The following is a 20,503-nucleotide window of genomic DNA, read 5'->3' on the forward strand; positions in this document are numbered from 1 at the left end:
TCGCAACCTGTGGATTTTTTGTTTTTCTGGGACTAAGCAACTAAAAAAAATTTTTTTTTAATGCTAGTTAATCTTATCACACTGGAATAGGTCTTGGTGACTTTGCTCACACAGGGTATGACATTTTTTATAATTTTTGTACTTCTCCCACCTCTTTACATTTGTGGTGTTCCCAGTCCAAAATTACCAGCATACAAAAAATTGCTTCGTTATGTAATATTATCACCAAATCTTGGATTCGATATATTGGTCAACTTGTTTTATTTAAATTCTCACAGATTTTGTTCTTCTTTTTGAAATCAATTGGTCGAAGGAATCAAATCAAATAATAATAATAAATAAAAAAGTAGACAAAAGGATTAAACACCACAGATGTAGCAAGGTATGAAGCATAATAAACAGGGTTGGTCATTTTTGCCCCAGAACACTAAAATAAGTAAATTATTTTTAGCACTGCATAAAAGCTCAAAATATACTTGCTCTTCTTGTGGTGATATGGATCAGTTTTATGGTGCTTTTGTGTCCTTTTAGAAGCTTGAAAACTTCAGTGCCAATTTTTTGTAATTTTATGGAAAAGATCAACTAGCACATTCTTCAAAATAAATGTTTTGTGCGCCACAGGTTAAAACAAGCCAAAACATACTTGGTCTCCGGTGCAAGTACCCATCAAAAGATGAAAACCAGCAATGATGTTAATTCATTGTTCATTCCGGGTTGCCCTCCATTCAGTAAATGACATACAGGATGTGCAGCAGTGACATTTCAACACGAAATGCCACTCTTCTCATCAGAGGGACTTTCTGCTTCTTTCATATCCTCCAGGGGTTTCTGTATATGATAATGAATTCTGGCCATCCATTGACGGGCCCAGAATAGTGTCAAACACTTGTGTGACACAGGCGCTGCCTTTAGGTGTTCCTGTTACTTGCAAATTTGCTGTTTAAGCACTCAAATTTAATTATTTAATGTGCTCTGTGGAGTACGGTGCAGTGATACTGTACATAATAAACCAAACACAAATGAAAATAGTATAAATAGTATAAAATAGCAAAGACTTTCAAAGATACTTGTTTTCCTGCAGTATCATTATGTTGGCTCATAGCACCTATCACAATGAAATTTATAAAGCAACTTAAAGTTCAAAGCACAGTGTTGTTAAGTTACAAATCACCATACAGTTCAGCTACAAAACAACTAAATTAAGCCACTACGTTAAGCCACAACGCAAAAGGAAACAGTGTTATTGTTAAGTGCTAAAAATGTAAACAAAATAAAAAAAGATTTCCGTTATCTGAAATTAAATATTTTTTTTCCTCCCAAAGTTCACCCAAAAATATAAACTCTGTCATTAATTACTCACCCTCATGTCATTCCAAACCTGTAAGTTCACATATTAAGATATTTTTGATGCATTTGGAGAGCTCTTTTGCCTTTCCATAGACAGCAAGTGTCCTTACTTGATTAAGGTCCTCACCCTATAGCGCCATTTTGGAGAGTATCAAATACGTAAACGTAAACTGAACGTAAATACGTAAACATAGATTCCTTGCTGTCTATGGGAAGGTCAGAGAGCTCTTAGAATGCATCGAAAATATCTTAATTTGTGTTCTGAAAATGAACAAAGGTCTTACAGGTTTTGAACGACATGAGGGTGAGTAATGAATGTCATAATTTTCATTTTTGGGTGAACTATCCCTATTAATACATGGTATGGCATAAAACTGACTGCAGTAAACATGAAAAACTACTAGACAGCAACAACACCAGATTGTGCCGAGAAGTGTAAAAAGTAAACAAAACAAAAATAATGATAAAGTGAAAACAAAAAAACTAAAACAAAAAACTAAAATAAAAATAATTAAAGATTCAAAAATCCTGGTGACATTGAAATTAAGATTTTTAATGGTATAATTACTCAAAAATAAGGCAAAAGCGTTTTATTTTAACTAATTACTTTTTATTAGATTTTACTGAATCGCAATCAATTTTAATAAAAAATGATTCAATGCAATACAGTTTCATCAATATTTGGCGGCTGAATTATTGTTCAAAATCTCTTGAAATGATTAAGAGAACATCATTAAAAATGCCTAATGAATTATGTAAATAATACAATGAACAAGAAGCCATGGAAATGTGGGGAGAGGTCAGAAGTCAGCGTCAATACAGGGGTCAAAGTCAGAGAAAGGTACTTACTCATTGGCATCATGACTTATATGGAGGCTCAGGTTCTGCATGCTGCTCTTGAGCTGCGAAAAACAAAAGAAGACAAGAGAGTCTGAATGGGTAACAAGAAAGAAACTACTATGAAATGAAAAGCAAACAGCTTGTGTGGCAATGTCACTGCTTTGAAACTTAAGTATTGCATTGTTTACAGGGAACACCATCATGTAAAAATTGGCTTTAAATGGGTTGTTTTATGTTAAATGTTCCAAATTTAATTTGATATTAATTGACCTTTATCCAACTTACCACATTGAACTCTAATATAAACCAATGCATACGAATATAGCAATCAATCTTTCTGCTCCAAACTGACCTTCAAGTTTCCTATAGATTCTCTTCAAAAACTGATTGAAATTTGAGCGAATCTCTTTATCTAAGACTGACCAAAGGTTCTCAGAAACCCTCACAAACCACTAATATTGACACAATGCCATTAAAGAACAGGAGCTTAACCTTAGTAAAGGTTGGCATCTATCACCTAGAGGATAAGGTCGGGCTACAATCCATGAGTGAGTGACTGCTCTCGGTATAGGAACTGTCAGCGTCAGGGGTGCTTCCATCACATTACTTCTTTGATTAGTCTCTACGGTGCCCCAGGAGGCCATCCCGATGCAGCACAATTCAACAGAGAAGTGCAGGATGACAGGGAATGAATTTTCAGAAAGTGACAGATGGACATAAACAAAAAGAAAATGTATAGAAAGTGCTGACGGGGACAATAAGGTAAAAGGTTTTGCTGCTAATTGGTGTGCAGGTTCACTGAGACATGAAGGGGGCAAAAGTTGGCAAAAGATGAAGTGAAAAGTCCATTTTGGGTTTCTGATTTGGAATGGGGTACACCACTTGTGTCAAAGTCTGCTCCTTAGGAGCCACTGGAGCTGGTTGGAGCTACACTCTGCAAGACAAAACACCTCTCTGGAAGTTTCTAGTAATTCTGAAGACCTTGATTTACTGGCTCAGGTGTGTTTAATTAGGGTTGGAACTAAACTCTACAGGACAGTGACCTTCCAGAAAGTTTGACTCTCCTTTGGTAATGGGGGGGGGGGGGGGGGGTTGGTGGACACAAGTGGCCTTTCAGTTGCAATGATTTATGAGTTCATTATGGCTCATTAACAGGAACAACAAAGCCGAGGAGACATTGAGGGCTGTGATGTGGGTGGGCCAGGACTTCTGGCACGTGAAGGCTCAATGAGCATCCTCAAAAGCTCTTGGGGAAAATAGGACTTGCAATATACTCCTGATCCACTGGTTCTGGTGGTGCAACTAAAACTCCTGATTAGGGAAGACAAGACCAAAGCAAGGCATGTTGTCAAGCTGGCACGATGCCCAGATAGTGGAAAAGGGATTCCTATCTAAAGTGCGAAGACTCCTGGCTTGGACAGCTGCCTGTGCTTTTCCTGCTCTTGAAAAGAAAGTATGTTGCAAAAGAGCAGCTGTATCTCCTTCACTTGTTCTGTAGTGTCCTTTATTGCAGAATTCAACTACAAAGGTGTACATGAATCTAAAAGCCAAAATGAAGAGTTTTATGCCATTTTGCTGGGACTGAAAGTAGAGAGTATGACCGATAATGATAAAGAAAGCACAGAGGAATGGGATCAAGACAAGTTGCGGTTGGGATTTGACCAGTTTCCTGCTTGAGCATCCTATACTGTATGCCAGCAGGGCAGCATTTAGCTTTTAAGGATTCCAGCTATCCACAAAGCTGCCACCTCTTTTATTGAACACATTCAGCCTTAAAGTAAGACTCCCTAATCTTTCAGCATCCTCAAGAGAGAGGCTTTATACCACCAGTGACCTCTTGCCTGGTTAAGTCCTCTGGGAATACTCCTGAAATATCCACTGTATTCATCAACGCTTCTACAAAAACAACTGTTTCGCTGAAGGATCAATTAAAATGGATGATTCATGCCCTGCTGCCATGCACAGCCCTGATCTTTCTGATATAAAAAAATAAAAATAAAAATCTTGTGGTGCACATATTAAAGCACCTCGTTTTTGATCTGACTTTCAAACCAGGCAAAACTTCAGCTTTAGCCAATTAGCAGGATGTGGAAGTCAAAAAAGGAGCGTTTTGGGTCATACGAGTTGCAGTGGGGCTTGACATCCTTTTGGGATCAGACTGTAGAAAAAGAACACCACAAGAGCCCCAGGGGAAATCACATTTCCCCTTTTTCCAAGGACACCGCAAGTGTTTGGCCATTAAAGCAAAGGCGACAAATGATTCCCCAAGGCTTTCATCCCTGCTGGTTGTCTTCCTTACAGAATAACCAGACTGTTTTTTCTCAACTTGACATATAGCCTGTGAAAGAACATTTCAGCCTCCGAAAGTGACCCCTAAACTGATTAACAACAAACAATCACATTAGCGAGCTTTGCTGATGCATATCCCAAGTCTGGTTCCCTCCCAAGTGTAATTCCTTTCCCCTATCAACAGACACAGTGATGCACAGTGACTGAATAAATACTGCCGATTTCACCCTGGCTTATTTGTTTACTTTGTTACGATGGCATAACACTCCCATTTCCCTGGCATCTACTTAATTTGCCATTTCCCATGTAAAAAAAGATCAAGGGTGGGTTGCAAGAGATTGAATTACAGAGAGGTGACCTCAGATGAAGTGTCTCATTGATGCAGCAAGAGAAAACGTTTCCTTGATCACATTTGAAGTAGGGGGTTGAGATTAATACTGATGTGGATTTTCTTTTAAGAGTCACACAGCAGAAGAAAAACACCCAGATAGGTTATGTGGGAGAAGATTTATATAACTTAATATGTCCAATAGTTCCAACCACCTTTTTATTTTTTTTTGGGAAACCAAACACATAAGTCTCGAAAACAACTACTTTTAATGGTGAATTTTAAAGTCAACTTAAAACAGCGTTCACAGCTTATTTTACTGGGTTGTGGCAGGATATTCAGTGGAAAGAAAACTAGTATGGACCTTAATTTAAGCCTTAGGGAATTTGACTAAATGCTTAAAAAGTCTGTGTAACATACAGTACTAATAATCTGCCGTAAAGATAAAGAACTACTCGCCACCTAAAACCCATGCCAATACCTGTTGGTTGTAATGTAATTGTTCACCCAAAAATTTTAAATTTGTCATTTACACATTTACTCACCCTCATGTCATTACAAGCATGATTTTTTTAAGAATTTAATGAACATATAAATTACATTACAATGCATTTATTATACTGGACTACAAACCACCAGAATAAGCATTTCTGCCACCTACTGGGCTGGAGTAACCATACTAATTTTACAAGGATTTCACTATTAAAAAGATAGTTCACCCAAAAATGAAAATTTAGTCATCATTCACCCAACCTTTTTGTCATTCCAAACCCGTACGAAATTTCTTTCTTATGTTGAACATAAAAGATATTTTGAAGAATCCAGGTAATCAAACAATTGATGGTCACCATTGACTTTCATAGTATTTATCTGGCTATTAAATAAATCAATCAGGACAAACAACAGTTTGGTTCTTCAAAATTCTTCAACATATCTTCTTTCGTGTTCAACATAAAGAAACTAGTAAATGAAGACGATTTTTTCATATTTGGGCAAACTATTCCTTTAAAACTACTTTCTAACAAAAACCATTAAAACAAGTTTTGGCTGACACTTCTGGATGTTTAATTTAATGTTCAAGTTATGATTAAACAAGCTGAGTGAAAGATTTCCATTTTCAGGTGAGCGCAAGACCAGTGATGATGATTAAGCAAAAAGGATTGTTTTTAATTTCATGGTGACTTTGGGGTTCCTGTTCAAAAGGAATAAATAGCCACAATTTTTAATTTCATGTTAATGAAGAAGATCAAGACTGCAATACGGTCTGCCTGGAGCTTAATGCTCCTCACGTATCAGGTTCTTAGACCTTGTCAAACAGTTAAGCCTCAATCACAGCAAAAATCCTCATTAGCAAACTACACTATGTGCGGAAAACACAGAAACCTTGAATCCACGAAGACTACTATGGGTTCCCTTCAGACATAAATAACCCAATATGCTAATGAAACAAAAACTATAATAAAAGAGATAACCATAAAAAGGGGCAGTAAAAGCCGTGATCCAAGATGGCGCCGCACATGGCTGCTTCAGTGCTTGGCTCTCCAGTGTTTGTACTGTTTTTGTTCGTTTTTCCTGTTTTTTGTTTAACAAACACGATCAGTTTCACCAGGGATGAACTGCTGAACATTCGGCAGAACACACCACATGATATTTTTCCGGATTTCTATTATACAGACGTTTTACTGAACATTGTTATCGGAGGAGCAGCGGCGCTGATCAAGCGCTTCAGGACGCGCAGACGGGGAAAGCGAGCGGGAGCGCTCGTCAGACTCAGGAAGCGCGGATTTCGAACGCCGTTGCCTAGCATCCATCTCGCAAATCTCCGCTCTCTACCCAACAAAACGGATGAACTCCTTCTGCTTTCTCGGACAAATAAGGATTTCTCTCACTCTGCTGCTCTGTGTTTCACGGAAACCTGGCTGAATGACGCCATACCGGACAGCGCGCTCCATCTGCCGGGCTTTCAGCTGTTCAGAGCGGATCGCGACGCAGAATCAACAGGGAAATCGCGCGGCGGCGGGACATGCTTTTACATCAATGAACGGTGGTGTACAGATGTAACTGTATTAAAGAAGATGTGCTGTCCTGATCTAGAAATGCAGTTTGTCAACTGCAAGCCGTTCTATTCGCCGCGGGAGTTTCACTCGTTCATTCTGGTTAGTGTTTACATCCCTCCTCAAGCGCATGTGAGCTCAGCTTTACAGAAACTCGCTGATCAGATCACAGACACAGAACAACAACACCCGGACTCTGTTTTAATCATTCTTGGGGACTTTAATAAAGCCAATCTCTCCCGTGAACTGCCAAAATACAGACAGCATGTTACCTGTCCCACCAGAGACAGTAATATACTGGATCACTGTTACACCACAATAAAGGATGCATATCACTCTGTTCCACGAGCAGCTTTGGGACGTTCTGATCACTGCCTGGTTCATCTCATACCGACCTACAAGCAGAAACTTAAATCTGCTAAACCTGTAGTAAAGACTGTGAAGAGATGGACCAGCGAAACAGAGCAGGATTTACAATCTTGTTTTGACATCACAGACTGGAGCGTTTTTGAAGCTGCTACCACCGATCTGGACGAACTCACAGAGACTGTAACATCCTATATTAGTTTCTGTGAGGATATATGCATTCCTACCAGGACTTATTTAACATTCAACAATGATAAGCCATGGTTTACAGTAAAACTCAGACACCTTCGTCAGGCCAAAGAGGATGCCTACAGAAATGGGGACAGGGTCTTGTACAATCAGGCCAGGAACACACTGAACAAAGAGATTAGAGCGGCTAAAAAGACCTATGCTAAAAAGTTGGAAGACCAGTTTACTTCCAACGACTCTACTTCAGTTTGGAGAGGACTGAGAGCCATCACAAACTACAAGACACCATCCCCTTGCACTGAGGCTAATCAACGACTTGCTAACGACCTGAATGAGTTTTATTGTAGATTTGAAACCCCCAACACCCACTCTGACCATCTCCCTACACAACCATTAACACCTCCTGCAATCCCCCTCTCCATACCTCCTGCTCTTCAAATCTGTGTAGATGATGTGCGCCAGGTCTTCAAGAAAAACAAAAGAAGAAAAGCACCAGGCCCAGTTGGCGTTACACCAGCCTGCCTGAAAATCTGTGCTGACCAGCTGGCCCCCATCTTTTCACAGATCTTCAACAGATCTCTGGAGTTGTGTGAAGTGCCTTCCTGCTTCAAACGCTCCACCATAATCCCCATTCCAAAGAAACCCAAGATAACAGGACTTAACGACTACAGACCTGTGGCTCTAACGTCTGTCGTCATGAAGTCGTTTGAAAAACTGGTTCTGGCTTATCTGAAGGACATCACTGGACCCTTACTGGACCCCCTGCAGTTTGCGTACCGAGCAAACAGGTCCGTGGATGATGCAATCAACATGGCATTGCACTTCATCCTGCAACATCTGGACAAAACAGGGACTTATGTGAGGATCCTGTTTGTGGACTTTAGTTCGGCTTTCAACACCATCATCCCAACAACCCTCCAGACCAAACTGACCCAGCTCTCTGTTCCTAGCTCTATCTGTCAGTGGATCACCAGCTTTCTGACAGATAGGCAACAGTTAGTGAGACTGGGGAAATTCATGTCAAACAGCTGCTCCACCAACACTGGTGCCCCTCAGGGATGTGTTCTCTCCCCTCTGCTCTTCTCCCTGTACACCAACGACTGCACCTCTAAAGACCCCTCTGTCAAGCTCCTGAAGTTTGCAGACGACACTACAGTCATCGGCCTCATCCAGGACGGTGACGAGTCTGCTTACAGACAGGAGGTTGAGCAGCTGGCTGTCTGGTGCAGTCTTAACAACCTGGAGCTGAACACGCTCAAAACAGTGGAGATGACTGTGGACTTTAGGAGAAACCCCCCTGCACTTTCCCCACTCACCATCATGAACAGCACTGTGGCTGCAGTGGAGTCATTCAGATTCCTGGGAACCACCATCTCTCAGGACCTGAAGTGGGACAATCACATTGGCTCCATTGTGAAAAAAGCCCAACAAAGGTTGTACTTCCTTCGCCAGCTGAGGAAGTTTAACCTGCCACAGGAGCTGCTGAAACAGTTCTACTCAGCCGTCATTGAGTCAGTTCTGTGTACTTCAATTACTGTCTGGTTTGGTTCAGCTACAAAATCAGATATCAGAAGACTACAGAGAACTGTTCGGACTGCTGAAAGGATTATTGGTGCTCCTCTGCCCACCCTCCAAGAACTGTACACATCCAGAGTGAGGAAAAGGACTCAGAAAATCACTCTGGATCCCTCACATCCAAGTCACCCCATCTTTGAACTCTTGCCATCTGGCCGGCAAGAACAGCAAGGCACAAGAATAGTTTCTTCCCCCAGGCAATCTACCTCATGAACAGTTAAATGTTTCCCACTTAAACTTATGCTTATGCAAAAATGTGCAATATCCTTATATTTATTTGTTACCCCTCCATCCTAGAACATTCCTGCATCTCACTCAATCCTATTCCATTATCATCTATAGCACAATTGTTTATACACTTATTTATTTGCCAATTTGTAATTCTCCTGTAAATTTTTTTTTTTTTTTATTTTTTTTTGTCTGTGTGTTGTTGTCTCTGTTTACTGGAAGCTTATGTCACTAAAACAAATTCCTTGTATGCGCAAGCATACTTGGCAATAAAGCTCTTTCTGATTCTGATTCTCTTTCTAAAACTCATCCTTTACACAACACCATTAAGGGTCATTAAGATCCATCATGCAGGTTCATCTATGTAGAGGATGGTACGGTGAACAGGTGGAGGTAGAGCTGGGGCTCGGAGGTGATTAATGGGGGTCTTGATGGTGCTACATTAATCTGGTGTGACCCCTGGTGTGATCGCCTAACGTGTCTCCGCAGCTAGGTGAAATAAATATAGACTCACTATAATTCTCTAAATGGTTTTTTACATTATTGACCTTTGACCTTGACCCGACAACCGTCTTTTGAGGATAAAATGGTGCGCAATTCATGAAGAATGTGTGTAGTAATGGACCTGGTGGCCTACGTAATACATCACAACGTGAACCACCTTCAAATGCTGGCACGATGCATCCATACCTTCATTAAAGTAAAACATGCAAGGGGGATATGCAGGTCTTTGAGGGAAGCTACAGAAAAAGGGGCATAAGGGCTGTCAAACTTCATACATTTCAACTAGGCCAATGCTTTCATGCTAAATTTAGCAAGTGAACCATTATAATTTGAATATGATCGTAATGAAGCTGAAACATAAGCACTGAATACATTAATTACATTGTCATCAAACAGTCAGCATTCACAGGAGTAGAATGAGTAAACTGCCTTCACACCTCCTGCCCGGTAAAAGAAAAGGGCTGAAACGGTGAAGAATTTATGAGGCCGCTAATGATGACCTTCATCAGAAATTCCATAAAAGTCCAATAAAATGTGATGACCTACATTCGTGGAAGTGGGTAATGATATTTAGGACCAGACCCTACAGTCTGCAGTAGAGATTCAGTCAAATTTCAGCAAAATTTTAATTTTAAATTCTAATGGAAACTGTTTTAACAGTTCAAAAAAAACATTATTTAAAATATTATGAAAATTATTATTATTCAAATTTATACTGACATATACTGTAGGCTTCAACAAATCCTAAAATATATTTTTACAATAATTGTTTTACAAAAAAATAAAATAAAATAAATAAATAAAATATTCGGTCATTTCATGGTCCAATTCTTGCTATTAACAAACCATTAACTATGACTTTTGCCTCAATAAACACTAAATTTGCTGCTTATTAATAGTTAGTAAGGTAGTTGTTAAGTTTAGGTGTTGGGTAGGATTAGATGTAGAAATGTAGAATATAGTCAGGCAGATATGTGCTTTATAAGTGCTACTAAATATTCAATAGAACAATTATTTTAAAATGCATTGAGTGTTATTGTAACAACATTTGTATTATTAATAATAATACAAGAAAAGATGCCATTGTATTCACTTTAGGTGCTGGACTTAGAAGTCAACATTTTAAAGCATTTGGAAAAGGGCAAGTGACACTTTTACAAAGCAAGAGTCAACAAATGGAACCTTTTCAACAGCAGAACCCCACTGAGGACAACACAGGCCATTAGGGTGCTATTACGCATTATTTCCACTGCATGGATACGTGGACCAGAGGGATGAAAACGAAAAGGCCAGTCACATGACATTACACGTATTCCCAGGAGTGAAGGAGGAATGAATGGGTTTGGTTCTTCAAAACTGTACAGGAATGAAGTAGAAAACAGACGCACCTTTGTCATTCAGGTCCAAATGACATCAGCTGTACCCAGTTGTAAAGTCATTTGACTTCCAAAGGCAGGGAAATATAAGTCAGTGTTTGCATATTCATTTAAACACTGCAGAAAAGAATGTCAGCACATTGAGTATGATATGAACACGAGAGATTCTTCAGCTACGAGTGCTTTTTGCCCAATGCATTTTTAATAAATAAAATTATAAATCAGGTACAAGCAGTTTTGCGTAAATAAGGTACATGCAGTTTTGCATAAATAAAAATGTTTCGTTTTATTTATGCAAAACTGCTTGCACCTGATTTATAACATTTTAGTATAATAAATTACATTTTTAAATATTTCCTCAAAATGCAACTTAGCTTAAACTTCCAGTGTCAAAAAAAGAGGCTGTTTAAGACCCAAATCTAGTATTAGGCCTTAAGCCCCACCCAGCAACAGCAGCAAATGCTCAGCGGCTGTGACACAGGCGGGTTGCCAGATGCTCTCTGCTGGATCTCGGCACGCACTACAGGCCACCGCTGTGCCGCCTCAGCTCTGTTGCTGATGCTATCTGACAGCAGCGCAGGCCGTCTGCATGCAAAACCTCTGCCGCATTACTTCATTGTTTTACTTCCAGCTGCACAAGACCTTTTTGACTAGTAGTGCTATGCCATGTTGGAGAGTGAGAAAGAGCGTGCCTGCTGGGCGGAGAGAGAGATCGGACTCCCTGCTGAATTCTGCTGAGGAAGTACAGTGAAAGACCACAGAGATGACGAAATGAAAGCTTTTGTGTCTCTTAGAAAAGGGAAAATGTTGAATCAATCTAGTACCTGTTCAAAGTACAAATTGGCAACTTGAAAATAACAAAACGAGTTAACGGCCTTAAGGTGTGGTCACATTAGCAATGTTTTGCATGCAAAAATGTACATTTTCTACTATCAATTGTGTAGATGTGTATGACAGCTCACACATGGCAACATGGCAAATGTGCACGACCAGGTCGAACCAGTTGTAAAATCTGCTTATGGAATTCTTTCATCCCCAAACATAATTATCAATCGTGTGGATTTGTATTGAAATGACTGGATTTTGTTGGTGAAAATTTGACCCCATTTGATAACTATTGTCAGATACAAACAGAAACTTAAAGGTCTTCACTGCAACCTGCCAAATAGAAGTTTGGTTGAAGAATGTGAAGAACTTATGAAAGGAATACGAATTGCTACTGTTCAGTAGATTTGCAGCACTTTGTTTGGCAAAAATGAAAAGGAATTACTCTTTTGATTAATTCTTTTTTGTTTTATCCAATAATTTGATAATACATTCCTATTAAATCTTAAAACACACAATTCAGAAAAATGTAAATATACAACACAGAATTTCTGAAAAAATAAAATACGTTTGAGCACTATTATTGTTAAAATGTAAATAAATTATTAGATTTGAAGTGTGCTTGTCGCAATAGATGGTGCTGACAGTGATACCGTTGTTAAGAAACAACACCGGTTACGTCACTAGTCCACAGTGGCATCGACCCCACAGTCGTTTAGATTTTTTTGTAGTAGGGCTGGGCGATATTGAGCAAAAAATATATCTCTCGATATATTTTGCTATATCTCTATATATGATATATATCTCGATATCTTTACAGGAAAAATAACCCCCCGAAAACTACTACTACAAAAAAATATATATGCCAAATATTACGTTTAGGGTCCTATGAAATGTTTTATTTTTTCTTCACCCAATGTTTTATTGTTACCTAATTCTGTGTTTTAGCATGTGTAATTATTTAAATGCATAAAAACACCTTAATTTGTAAAAAAAAAAAAAAAAAATTCTTAAAATAGCCTCATGAAATGTTTTTCCCCCTCTGAAATTCTGTGTATTTACATTTTTCTGGTTATCAAATGAAGGCATAAAACATTCATTTCATTTATTGTTTAATTATTGAAAATTAAGCAAACTTTATTTTTTGGTAAACAAAGGGGATTTACTATTAAAAATAAAACATGGAATAAATGTTGTGTGATTATTCCTTAAAAAATTATGTTCGTTTCATTTTAATAGTAGTAGTAGGCTATGTATATTCTGCTGAACAATATTAATAGATTTCTGGCAACTAAACCAGACTTTTATTTTGACGGGTTACCGTACCTTTACAGTTCTGTGTATGTGATACTACAGTCTATGATGTGATATATGATGCTAGTTTTACTCAAATCAAATTGTCAGATGCTCATGAAGTGACTCTCAGTGCAGTTCTGGAGATGTTGTTCATGTGTTCACGTCTTTATTTAGTGAGAGGAAAGACGCTGAAATCACCGTGAGTGTCACACGCACTACCGTGTGTTTAATGAATGAAGACGCACTTCTGTGCCATTCAGTAACACAGACACCCAGGATTCATATTTTACTAGACTTTTCCGGCTTAATATTTACAGATATTAGTCCATATCACGATTTGATGTGAGTGCAATGACCTATTTTTGATTAATTCATTCAAAATTCGACAAATTCTGTGACATTCCGCGTTAAACTGTAAATTCCATTTTTATGACTGGATTCCGCGATTCCGTCCGCCTTTTCTGCATCGCGGAAATCATAGGGCCCTACAGTAGACATCTGCCTGCTGTTCGTCCGGTGCCTTAAAACCGAAGTATCGCCATATAATGGAGCCAGTTGTCTTTTTTGATACTAGTTCTGTAGCCTCCAGGCTGGTTGAGGACGCCGCCATGTTCAAATGAGACAACACCGTTAGGGAAGGGAGAACAAAATCGAGGAGGCGGGAGCGATCACAGCACAGAGAAGACAAACAAGCAAAGTGGTGGAATCAGAATTAAATATAAACAATATAACAATATATACGATATGTCAAAATCCATATCGTGTTTAAAAAAATATATCAATATATTTTAAATATCGAGATATCGCACACCCCTATTTTGTAGTAATAAAAATCATTTATTTCAGTAAAAGAACAGACACTACAATTAAAATCTGAATGCGGCTGCTCAATGCAGCGTGCCGAAACGACATTCGCATCACAGATCAGATTTCATTTCTCCAGTGAGGAGAGCGATTAGAGGTGACGGACAAGAAGATGATGGTGGATTATTTATCCTGTTGACATTTGCGGTTTATCTAAGGTGATTTTGGAAGTTTTTTTAACCATTCGTTTCTAATTTAATTGGTTACACATTGTTTGCTGATTTTTACTTTATTTAATCTTTTTGTAATTTATTTTATTTGACATCAAGGTGTATGCTGTACCTCCAAGCTTTCTTATTCTTTTTGCTAATAATCGTTCTATGTTTCTTATTCTATTATATATTATACATGTATACTTAGCCTATTTCCAGTTTTGTATACCTATTTAAACTTTATGTAAGTTATTTGTTATTTTATATTAGGCATAGCCTGTCCTATAGCACTGTCTATTTTTATTTGTTTTATTAATAAAAGTTATATGTTTTATATATAGGCTAAAGTGAGACAACTGATGCAGAATTGCCGCTAATTCGAAAGTAGAAGTAAAATGTGCATGACTCTTTTAAACTATTTACAAGCGAAGGAAAACGAGGAAAAGATGGGAAATTCAAACGAACTAAAAACTAACAATTGCTCTACACCGAATTGCTGCTATTTGAAAGTGAAAGTAAAATGTGCACTCCGCTTTTACAAGCTATTCAAAAGCAGAGGAAAGCGCAGAAAAGATGGGACGCCCTGCGCCCGCCGTGATACCGTCACAGCAATTTCCTCACCGTCACAAACCTAATTTGAAGTTGTTGTTTTTTTATTAAACTGATTATTAGACATACTATTTAATTATTTAAATTAAATTAAACAACTAAAACTGAATCTAAATAGTTTAAACAGAAAACATGGAATTTGGGGAATAAAATAACCAAAACACATTCCATAGGGCCCTGATTTTGTCATTTAAACATGGAGGCCCATAAGGGATCAGGGGTCCAACTGTGGCCCAGTTTGTTTAAAATGGTAAACTACTAAAGTAAGCAAGTCAATTTTAAGACACTTACCGTTTGGTTCTTTATTCGGTGGTAGGGCTGAACGATAGGAAGCCCCAGCGGCGTGACCCATTCCACCGTCCTCCCAGACTTAGCTATTAGCCTAGCGCTCTCCGTCAGCCATTCCTGAGAGAACAAATATAAAAGTCAGAAGCGTCAATCAATCGATCCAACTCAGTTTGTATACATTAAGGATTTAGAACCAAACCAAATTTGCATTATGATTTGTACTAGATAAACTGAAACCAAAACCCTATGCATGACGCTTTGTCTTCACCGGATAAAATTGCGATAAATATTTGCAATAAAATGGTCTCCGGCTGTGCTATCTGGAAAAATCCAGACACACAGGTGGGAAGTTGTTGCTGAGATGAAGCTTTTAAAAAACCTGCTGATCTGCAGCAACAGTGCTGGCTGCGCAACTCGGCTGCCACATTCGCAAAGTCCCCAGTGCTCTCCCTAAAAACGCTTTGTGTGAGATAAATTCCTCTGTTCATCTGGAAGCAGGCCGGGCCTGAAGTGGCTCCATTAATCAAAGCGTTCACCAACAACTGTGGCCCACATCGCCCCCCAATTTTCCACTCCAGTATCACCTTCTGCCGGTAACGAGAATGATCAACTACCTGGTCTCAACTGTCTCCCCTCCCGAGGATCCGACCTATTTAGGAAGCTGCCTGTGTCTGTAGACAAAGTGGGGGATATTTCACATTGGCCTGCCTGCTCGTCTCCCCAGGGGGTGCAACAGGAGACAGTGAGCGGCTGGTCCTTGATCTACTGCACCAGGGACGTTCATTCCTTTTCTCTTTCCTGCAACTGTAATTCATGAGCCGCAGCCAGTTGCATCATGGGAGAACTATATCTGGCGATTCACAAAAATAATCTTTTCATTCAAAAAAAAAAAAAAAAAAAAAAAAAAAAAAAAAAGAGAAGCATCGAGGGTGCGGTTTTATTTAAAAATCATTGATAAAAAACACTGTGGGTCATTAAGATTCTTTCAAAATAAGTCTCTTATATTCTCACCAAAGCTGGATTTATTTGATTAAAATAGGATAACAAAAAAAAATATTATTACAATTTAGCATGCATGTTTTTATTGAAATATATTTTCAAATGTAATTTATTCCTGTGATGCAAACTGAGTTTTCAGCATCATTACTCTCCTCCAGTCTTCAGTGTTACATGATCCTTCAGAAACATTTATTATTATTATCAATGTTGAACACAGTTGTGCTGCTTAATGCTTTGGTATAAAAGCAAGTTTAAAAAAACAACATTTATTTGAAATAGAAATCAAATAATACAATTTTTTACTGTCACTTTTGATTAATAATATTAATAAATAAAAATCAAACAGTGATGTAGAAGATTAATGTGATAAATTAATCATGCGATTTTATTGGACAAAAATATTTATTCAACTGACAGCCACAATTAGCCTTTCGCCGGCCCCTTCCCCAAACCGGCCATTGTCCAATCACACATCATAGCAACCGTTACTATGTGAGGCAGTTCCGACAAACTTTGACTCCAAGCAAGATGGTGAAGCGGTGCGCCCATGGCGTTTGTTGATCGGACACTAGAATAGAGCTGTAATCGGGCCTTAAATGTTAGGCCCCACAGGACCCGAGCCCGACAGATTTCGGCCTGAGCCAGACAAGTACATTTTGATTGACAGCTTTTTAAAAGCCCGAACCCGTTTACAGCCCGACATTATTCAAATGTACGCACGCACACAGCTCTTTTGCCTTTTGTCAAGAATGAGTCATTTATACATGTTTTAAAATAATTTATACATGACTAACGTAATAGGCCACTTGGAAGTTTGAACAAAGAAATAAAATAAGTCCTCTGTGACATCGTAACATCTTAGAACTCTAAACTCATTTAGCCTATAAATAGGCTAACGCACCAATAAAAACAAGTCTTTCTTAAAAATTTTAATTAAGATAAATTCTAAATTAAGATGGGTATTTGGCAATAACAAAATTAATTAAGATAAAGACTCTGCCTTATTTGCTTCGCCATAGCAGCTGAAATTTAATAAAAGAATAATGCCAACATTAGCCTATATAGCCTATATGTCTACATTATGCATTTAAGACTCAATTAGTATTTAGTTATCATTTTTAAAACCTTTACTCACCAAGATAAAAATAAAAATAGCTACTAGCAATAGACAATAATAGACCATAACATATGAAAGAGAACTTTCCCGGCAGTGTAAGAGCATGACTAGTCCACAAGGCTGTGCTGGTTGCATTTGAGGTACAGGTCATGGTGTTTCTCAGATTTCGCTTTTTTTCCCTCCACGGCATACTGTAACCCCTTTTGCCTCGATCTGGAGGATATCGCGGAGGTATTACTCCAAAAAAGGTCACTGACACGCACGGGTATACCTCTTCCCGTCATGGCAATCTGTCGCGCTGGTTGTGTTTGACCATTTGTTTGTCGGAAGTAGCAACAGTAACTAAGGGGGGCGGGGCTCGGCGAAAGGCTAATTTTGTCAGTGTTAATAAAAAAACTATTTAAAAACTAAATGAATTTTTTTTTGTTAACTCAACTGAAATAAGAACTAATATAATTTGAAAAATGACTTTAAAATGAGCTAAAATATAGTGAAAATGGGCACAAATTAATCTTAGATTTAGCTTTTGGTAAAGAAAATATTGTTTCATAAATGAAATAAGGATTCATAAATGAAACATGAATATCCAAGCAAAAAACAATAACACTAGACAGCCCTGAAAAAAATATCACCTCTATATACCTCTATCTATTTAAATTCTATAATTTAATACATATAACTCAGTAGTAATAAAACACTAAAATGTAACTTCTAATGTCATTGTGATATTGTTTTGTGAGCATTTAGTGTGCAGTTTAGTTTTGTTCGTGTTTCCGGGCGTATCTTTTTTTAGTAGTCATATTATTCCTGTTTTTTGTGTCCTGGTTTTCAAGTTTACTTTAATAAAACACTGCTATTGGATTCTGCTCATTTTCAGTTAATTATTCGTTACTAAACTAAAACCAACAGCTATATTATATTCTGAGAAATTTGTATAAAAAACAGTTTATTCTGTCTGTTGTATGAAGCGCAGATTACACAAAAGTCACTTTCAAACCAAGCAGCTTTCTGTTGGTCAACAAGACAAATCCACATATTATCAAAATCTGCATAGTGAAATCTCTTACACGAAACTCCAAATCGCGTGAATTCCAATTAAAATGCCTGAATTCCACCTGCGAAAATTCACTGAACAATGGTAAATGTGACCACACAAGATAAAAATATAACAGTCCCAAAAGTATTTAAGGGAATGTGATAGTATGTACCTGAATTTCTCTCGTCCCTGTGAACATTTCCTTCAAGCTGCTGAACACCTGCTTCACCAGGTAATGTGAAGCATCCCATATGTAGTCCTGTGGATTGAAAACAGCACATTAGGGGCTTTTGCACCACGTGGTTTTATAATTCTGTTCTAGAAACTAGCCAGCAAGGGGCATTCCTGGAGAACCAATTTCTCCCTTGGGCTATTTTCCTGATTGCATTCACACCGGCAGCAGGGACTGCTATGTCTTTATCTGCGGCATTTATAAACATCAAAAACCAGTGAAGGGAGTATGCTGTGTTCAGAGCTGTTTTTCTTGTTTTGTGGGTTTCGTGATAAAAGAGATGGAACGTAAATGCATAATTTTCGCAACTAAAAGAGCATGACTACATCTCCTACGACAACTTATAGTGTTATCATCGAGGCTGAGAAAAGAACATAACACTGCAGATAACAGGTAGCTAAATATACGTTGGTTTCCATGTTTGTGGAGTAAATATTTTTACATGGCTTTTTTTTAAATGTCGGGTAGCCAATCAGAATACACTTCCATCACTGGTAGTTCATATACAACCTTTTTAGACCAAACTCTGAAGTAGGGGCAAATTTCGCTCTCTAAAACGGAGTTCCCAGAACTAAATACATTTCTATTAGTGATCGACCGATATATCAGCCGGCCGATATATCGGGCCGATTTTTGAAGATTTGAGGCCGATAAGCGGCTGCTGCGTTCGCCGATAGTTTTTTTCCGGCACTATTTACAGACAGGCGTCCACAGGCAGCTCTGTGTTGCTGGAGATGCTGCAGTACACACTGCCCCTCCCCCACTAGCAGAGTGCTGCAAGCCTGCTCTGGTACGTTTTGAAAGCTCGTTTAACTGTTTGGTTAACATTTGGTATCATCGTGTCATTTTTATGATGTAAATTGAGTGAGAAAAAGCAGTATCGGCTCCAAATATCGGCTCCAAAAAAATCGGCAGCCCATATCGGTCATCGACTAAGGCTGATAGAAAAAAATCGGTATCGGCACTAAAAAATCCATATCGGTCGATCCCTAATTTCTAGTTCCTACATTGCGAACATGCCAAAAAGCACCCATAGTTCTAGTTACTATGAAAAGATGTGAAAAGGTGCGAAAGCCCCTATTGTTAGATATACCAAAAAGCACAACAGTGTGGATGCTTCATCCAAACCTGCAAGTGCACATCAGGGCATTAATATAATATTTATGGTTATTTGCATATGTATGTCAGATACCAGTAACTGCAATTAACAGATTTAAACAAATATACTCTAAAAAAATAAACATTTAGTAGTGGGTTTTCTCCACTGAAGAACCATTTTTGGTCACCCAAAGAAATTGTCAGTCAAAGGTTTTAACGGAAGCATTTTTGTCTTAGTTTGAAAAACATAAAAAAAAAATTTAACAACCTTGTGGAACGGAAAAAGTTAACGGTTTCAAATGGAACCAAAGACACCGAAAAAGGTCTGACATTTGAACAAGGAAACACCACAAAACATATTTAAAGGGTTAGTTCACCCAAAAAAAGAAATTCTGTTATTATTACTCACCCTCATTCCAAACTCACTCCAAACCCGTAAGACCTTCATTCATCTTCAGAACACAAATTAAGATATTTTTGATGAATTCCTAGAGCTATCTGACCCCTCATAGATAACAAGTGTCCTTACATGATCAAGGTCAGAAATTCGGCAAGGACATCAAGCGGATACGTTGTTTATGTTCAGATAAAAGCGCAAACAACATAAAAAACGTATCCACGTGATGCACTGTTTAATAAATTCTTTTTTTTTAAATTTTGCACACAAAACGTATTCTCGTAGCTTCGTAAAATTATAGTTGAACCACTGATGTCACATGGATAATTTTAAAGATGTCTTTACTACTTTTCTGAGCCTTGGTCATGTTAGGACACTTGCTGTCTATGGAAGGGTCAGAAAGCTCTCGGATTTCATAAAAAATATCTTAAACTGTGCTCCGAAGATGAACAAAGGTCTTACGGGTTTGGAACAACATAAGGGTGAGTCATTAT

At 38.2% G+C, this 20,503-nt stretch overlaps 1 protein-coding gene across 1 annotated transcript in view; it reads right to left on the reverse strand.

Annotated features, from left to right (window-relative positions):
- LOC132159853 (DNA-directed RNA polymerase, mitochondrial-like) overlaps positions 1–20,503 on the reverse strand; it is a 57,082-nt gene that overhangs the window by 10,487 nt on the left and 26,092 nt on the right. Inside the window, exons 13-15 of the mRNA XM_059569483.1 lie at positions 18,455–18,541; positions 15,134–15,247; positions 2,197–2,249 (exon numbers count right to left, since the gene is read on the reverse strand). Of these exons, the coding sequence (XP_059425466.1) occupies positions 2,197–2,249; positions 15,134–15,247; positions 18,455–18,541 (254 nt within the window). The remainder of the gene's footprint in view (positions 1–2,196; positions 2,250–15,133; positions 15,248–18,454; positions 18,542–20,503) is intronic.

Source organism: Carassius carassius, chromosome 16 (genome assembly GCF_963082965.1).
Source record: "Carassius carassius chromosome 16, fCarCar2.1, whole genome shotgun sequence".
In the NCBI taxonomy this organism is placed as follows: Eukaryota; Metazoa; Chordata; class Actinopteri; order Cypriniformes; family Cyprinidae; genus Carassius; species Carassius carassius.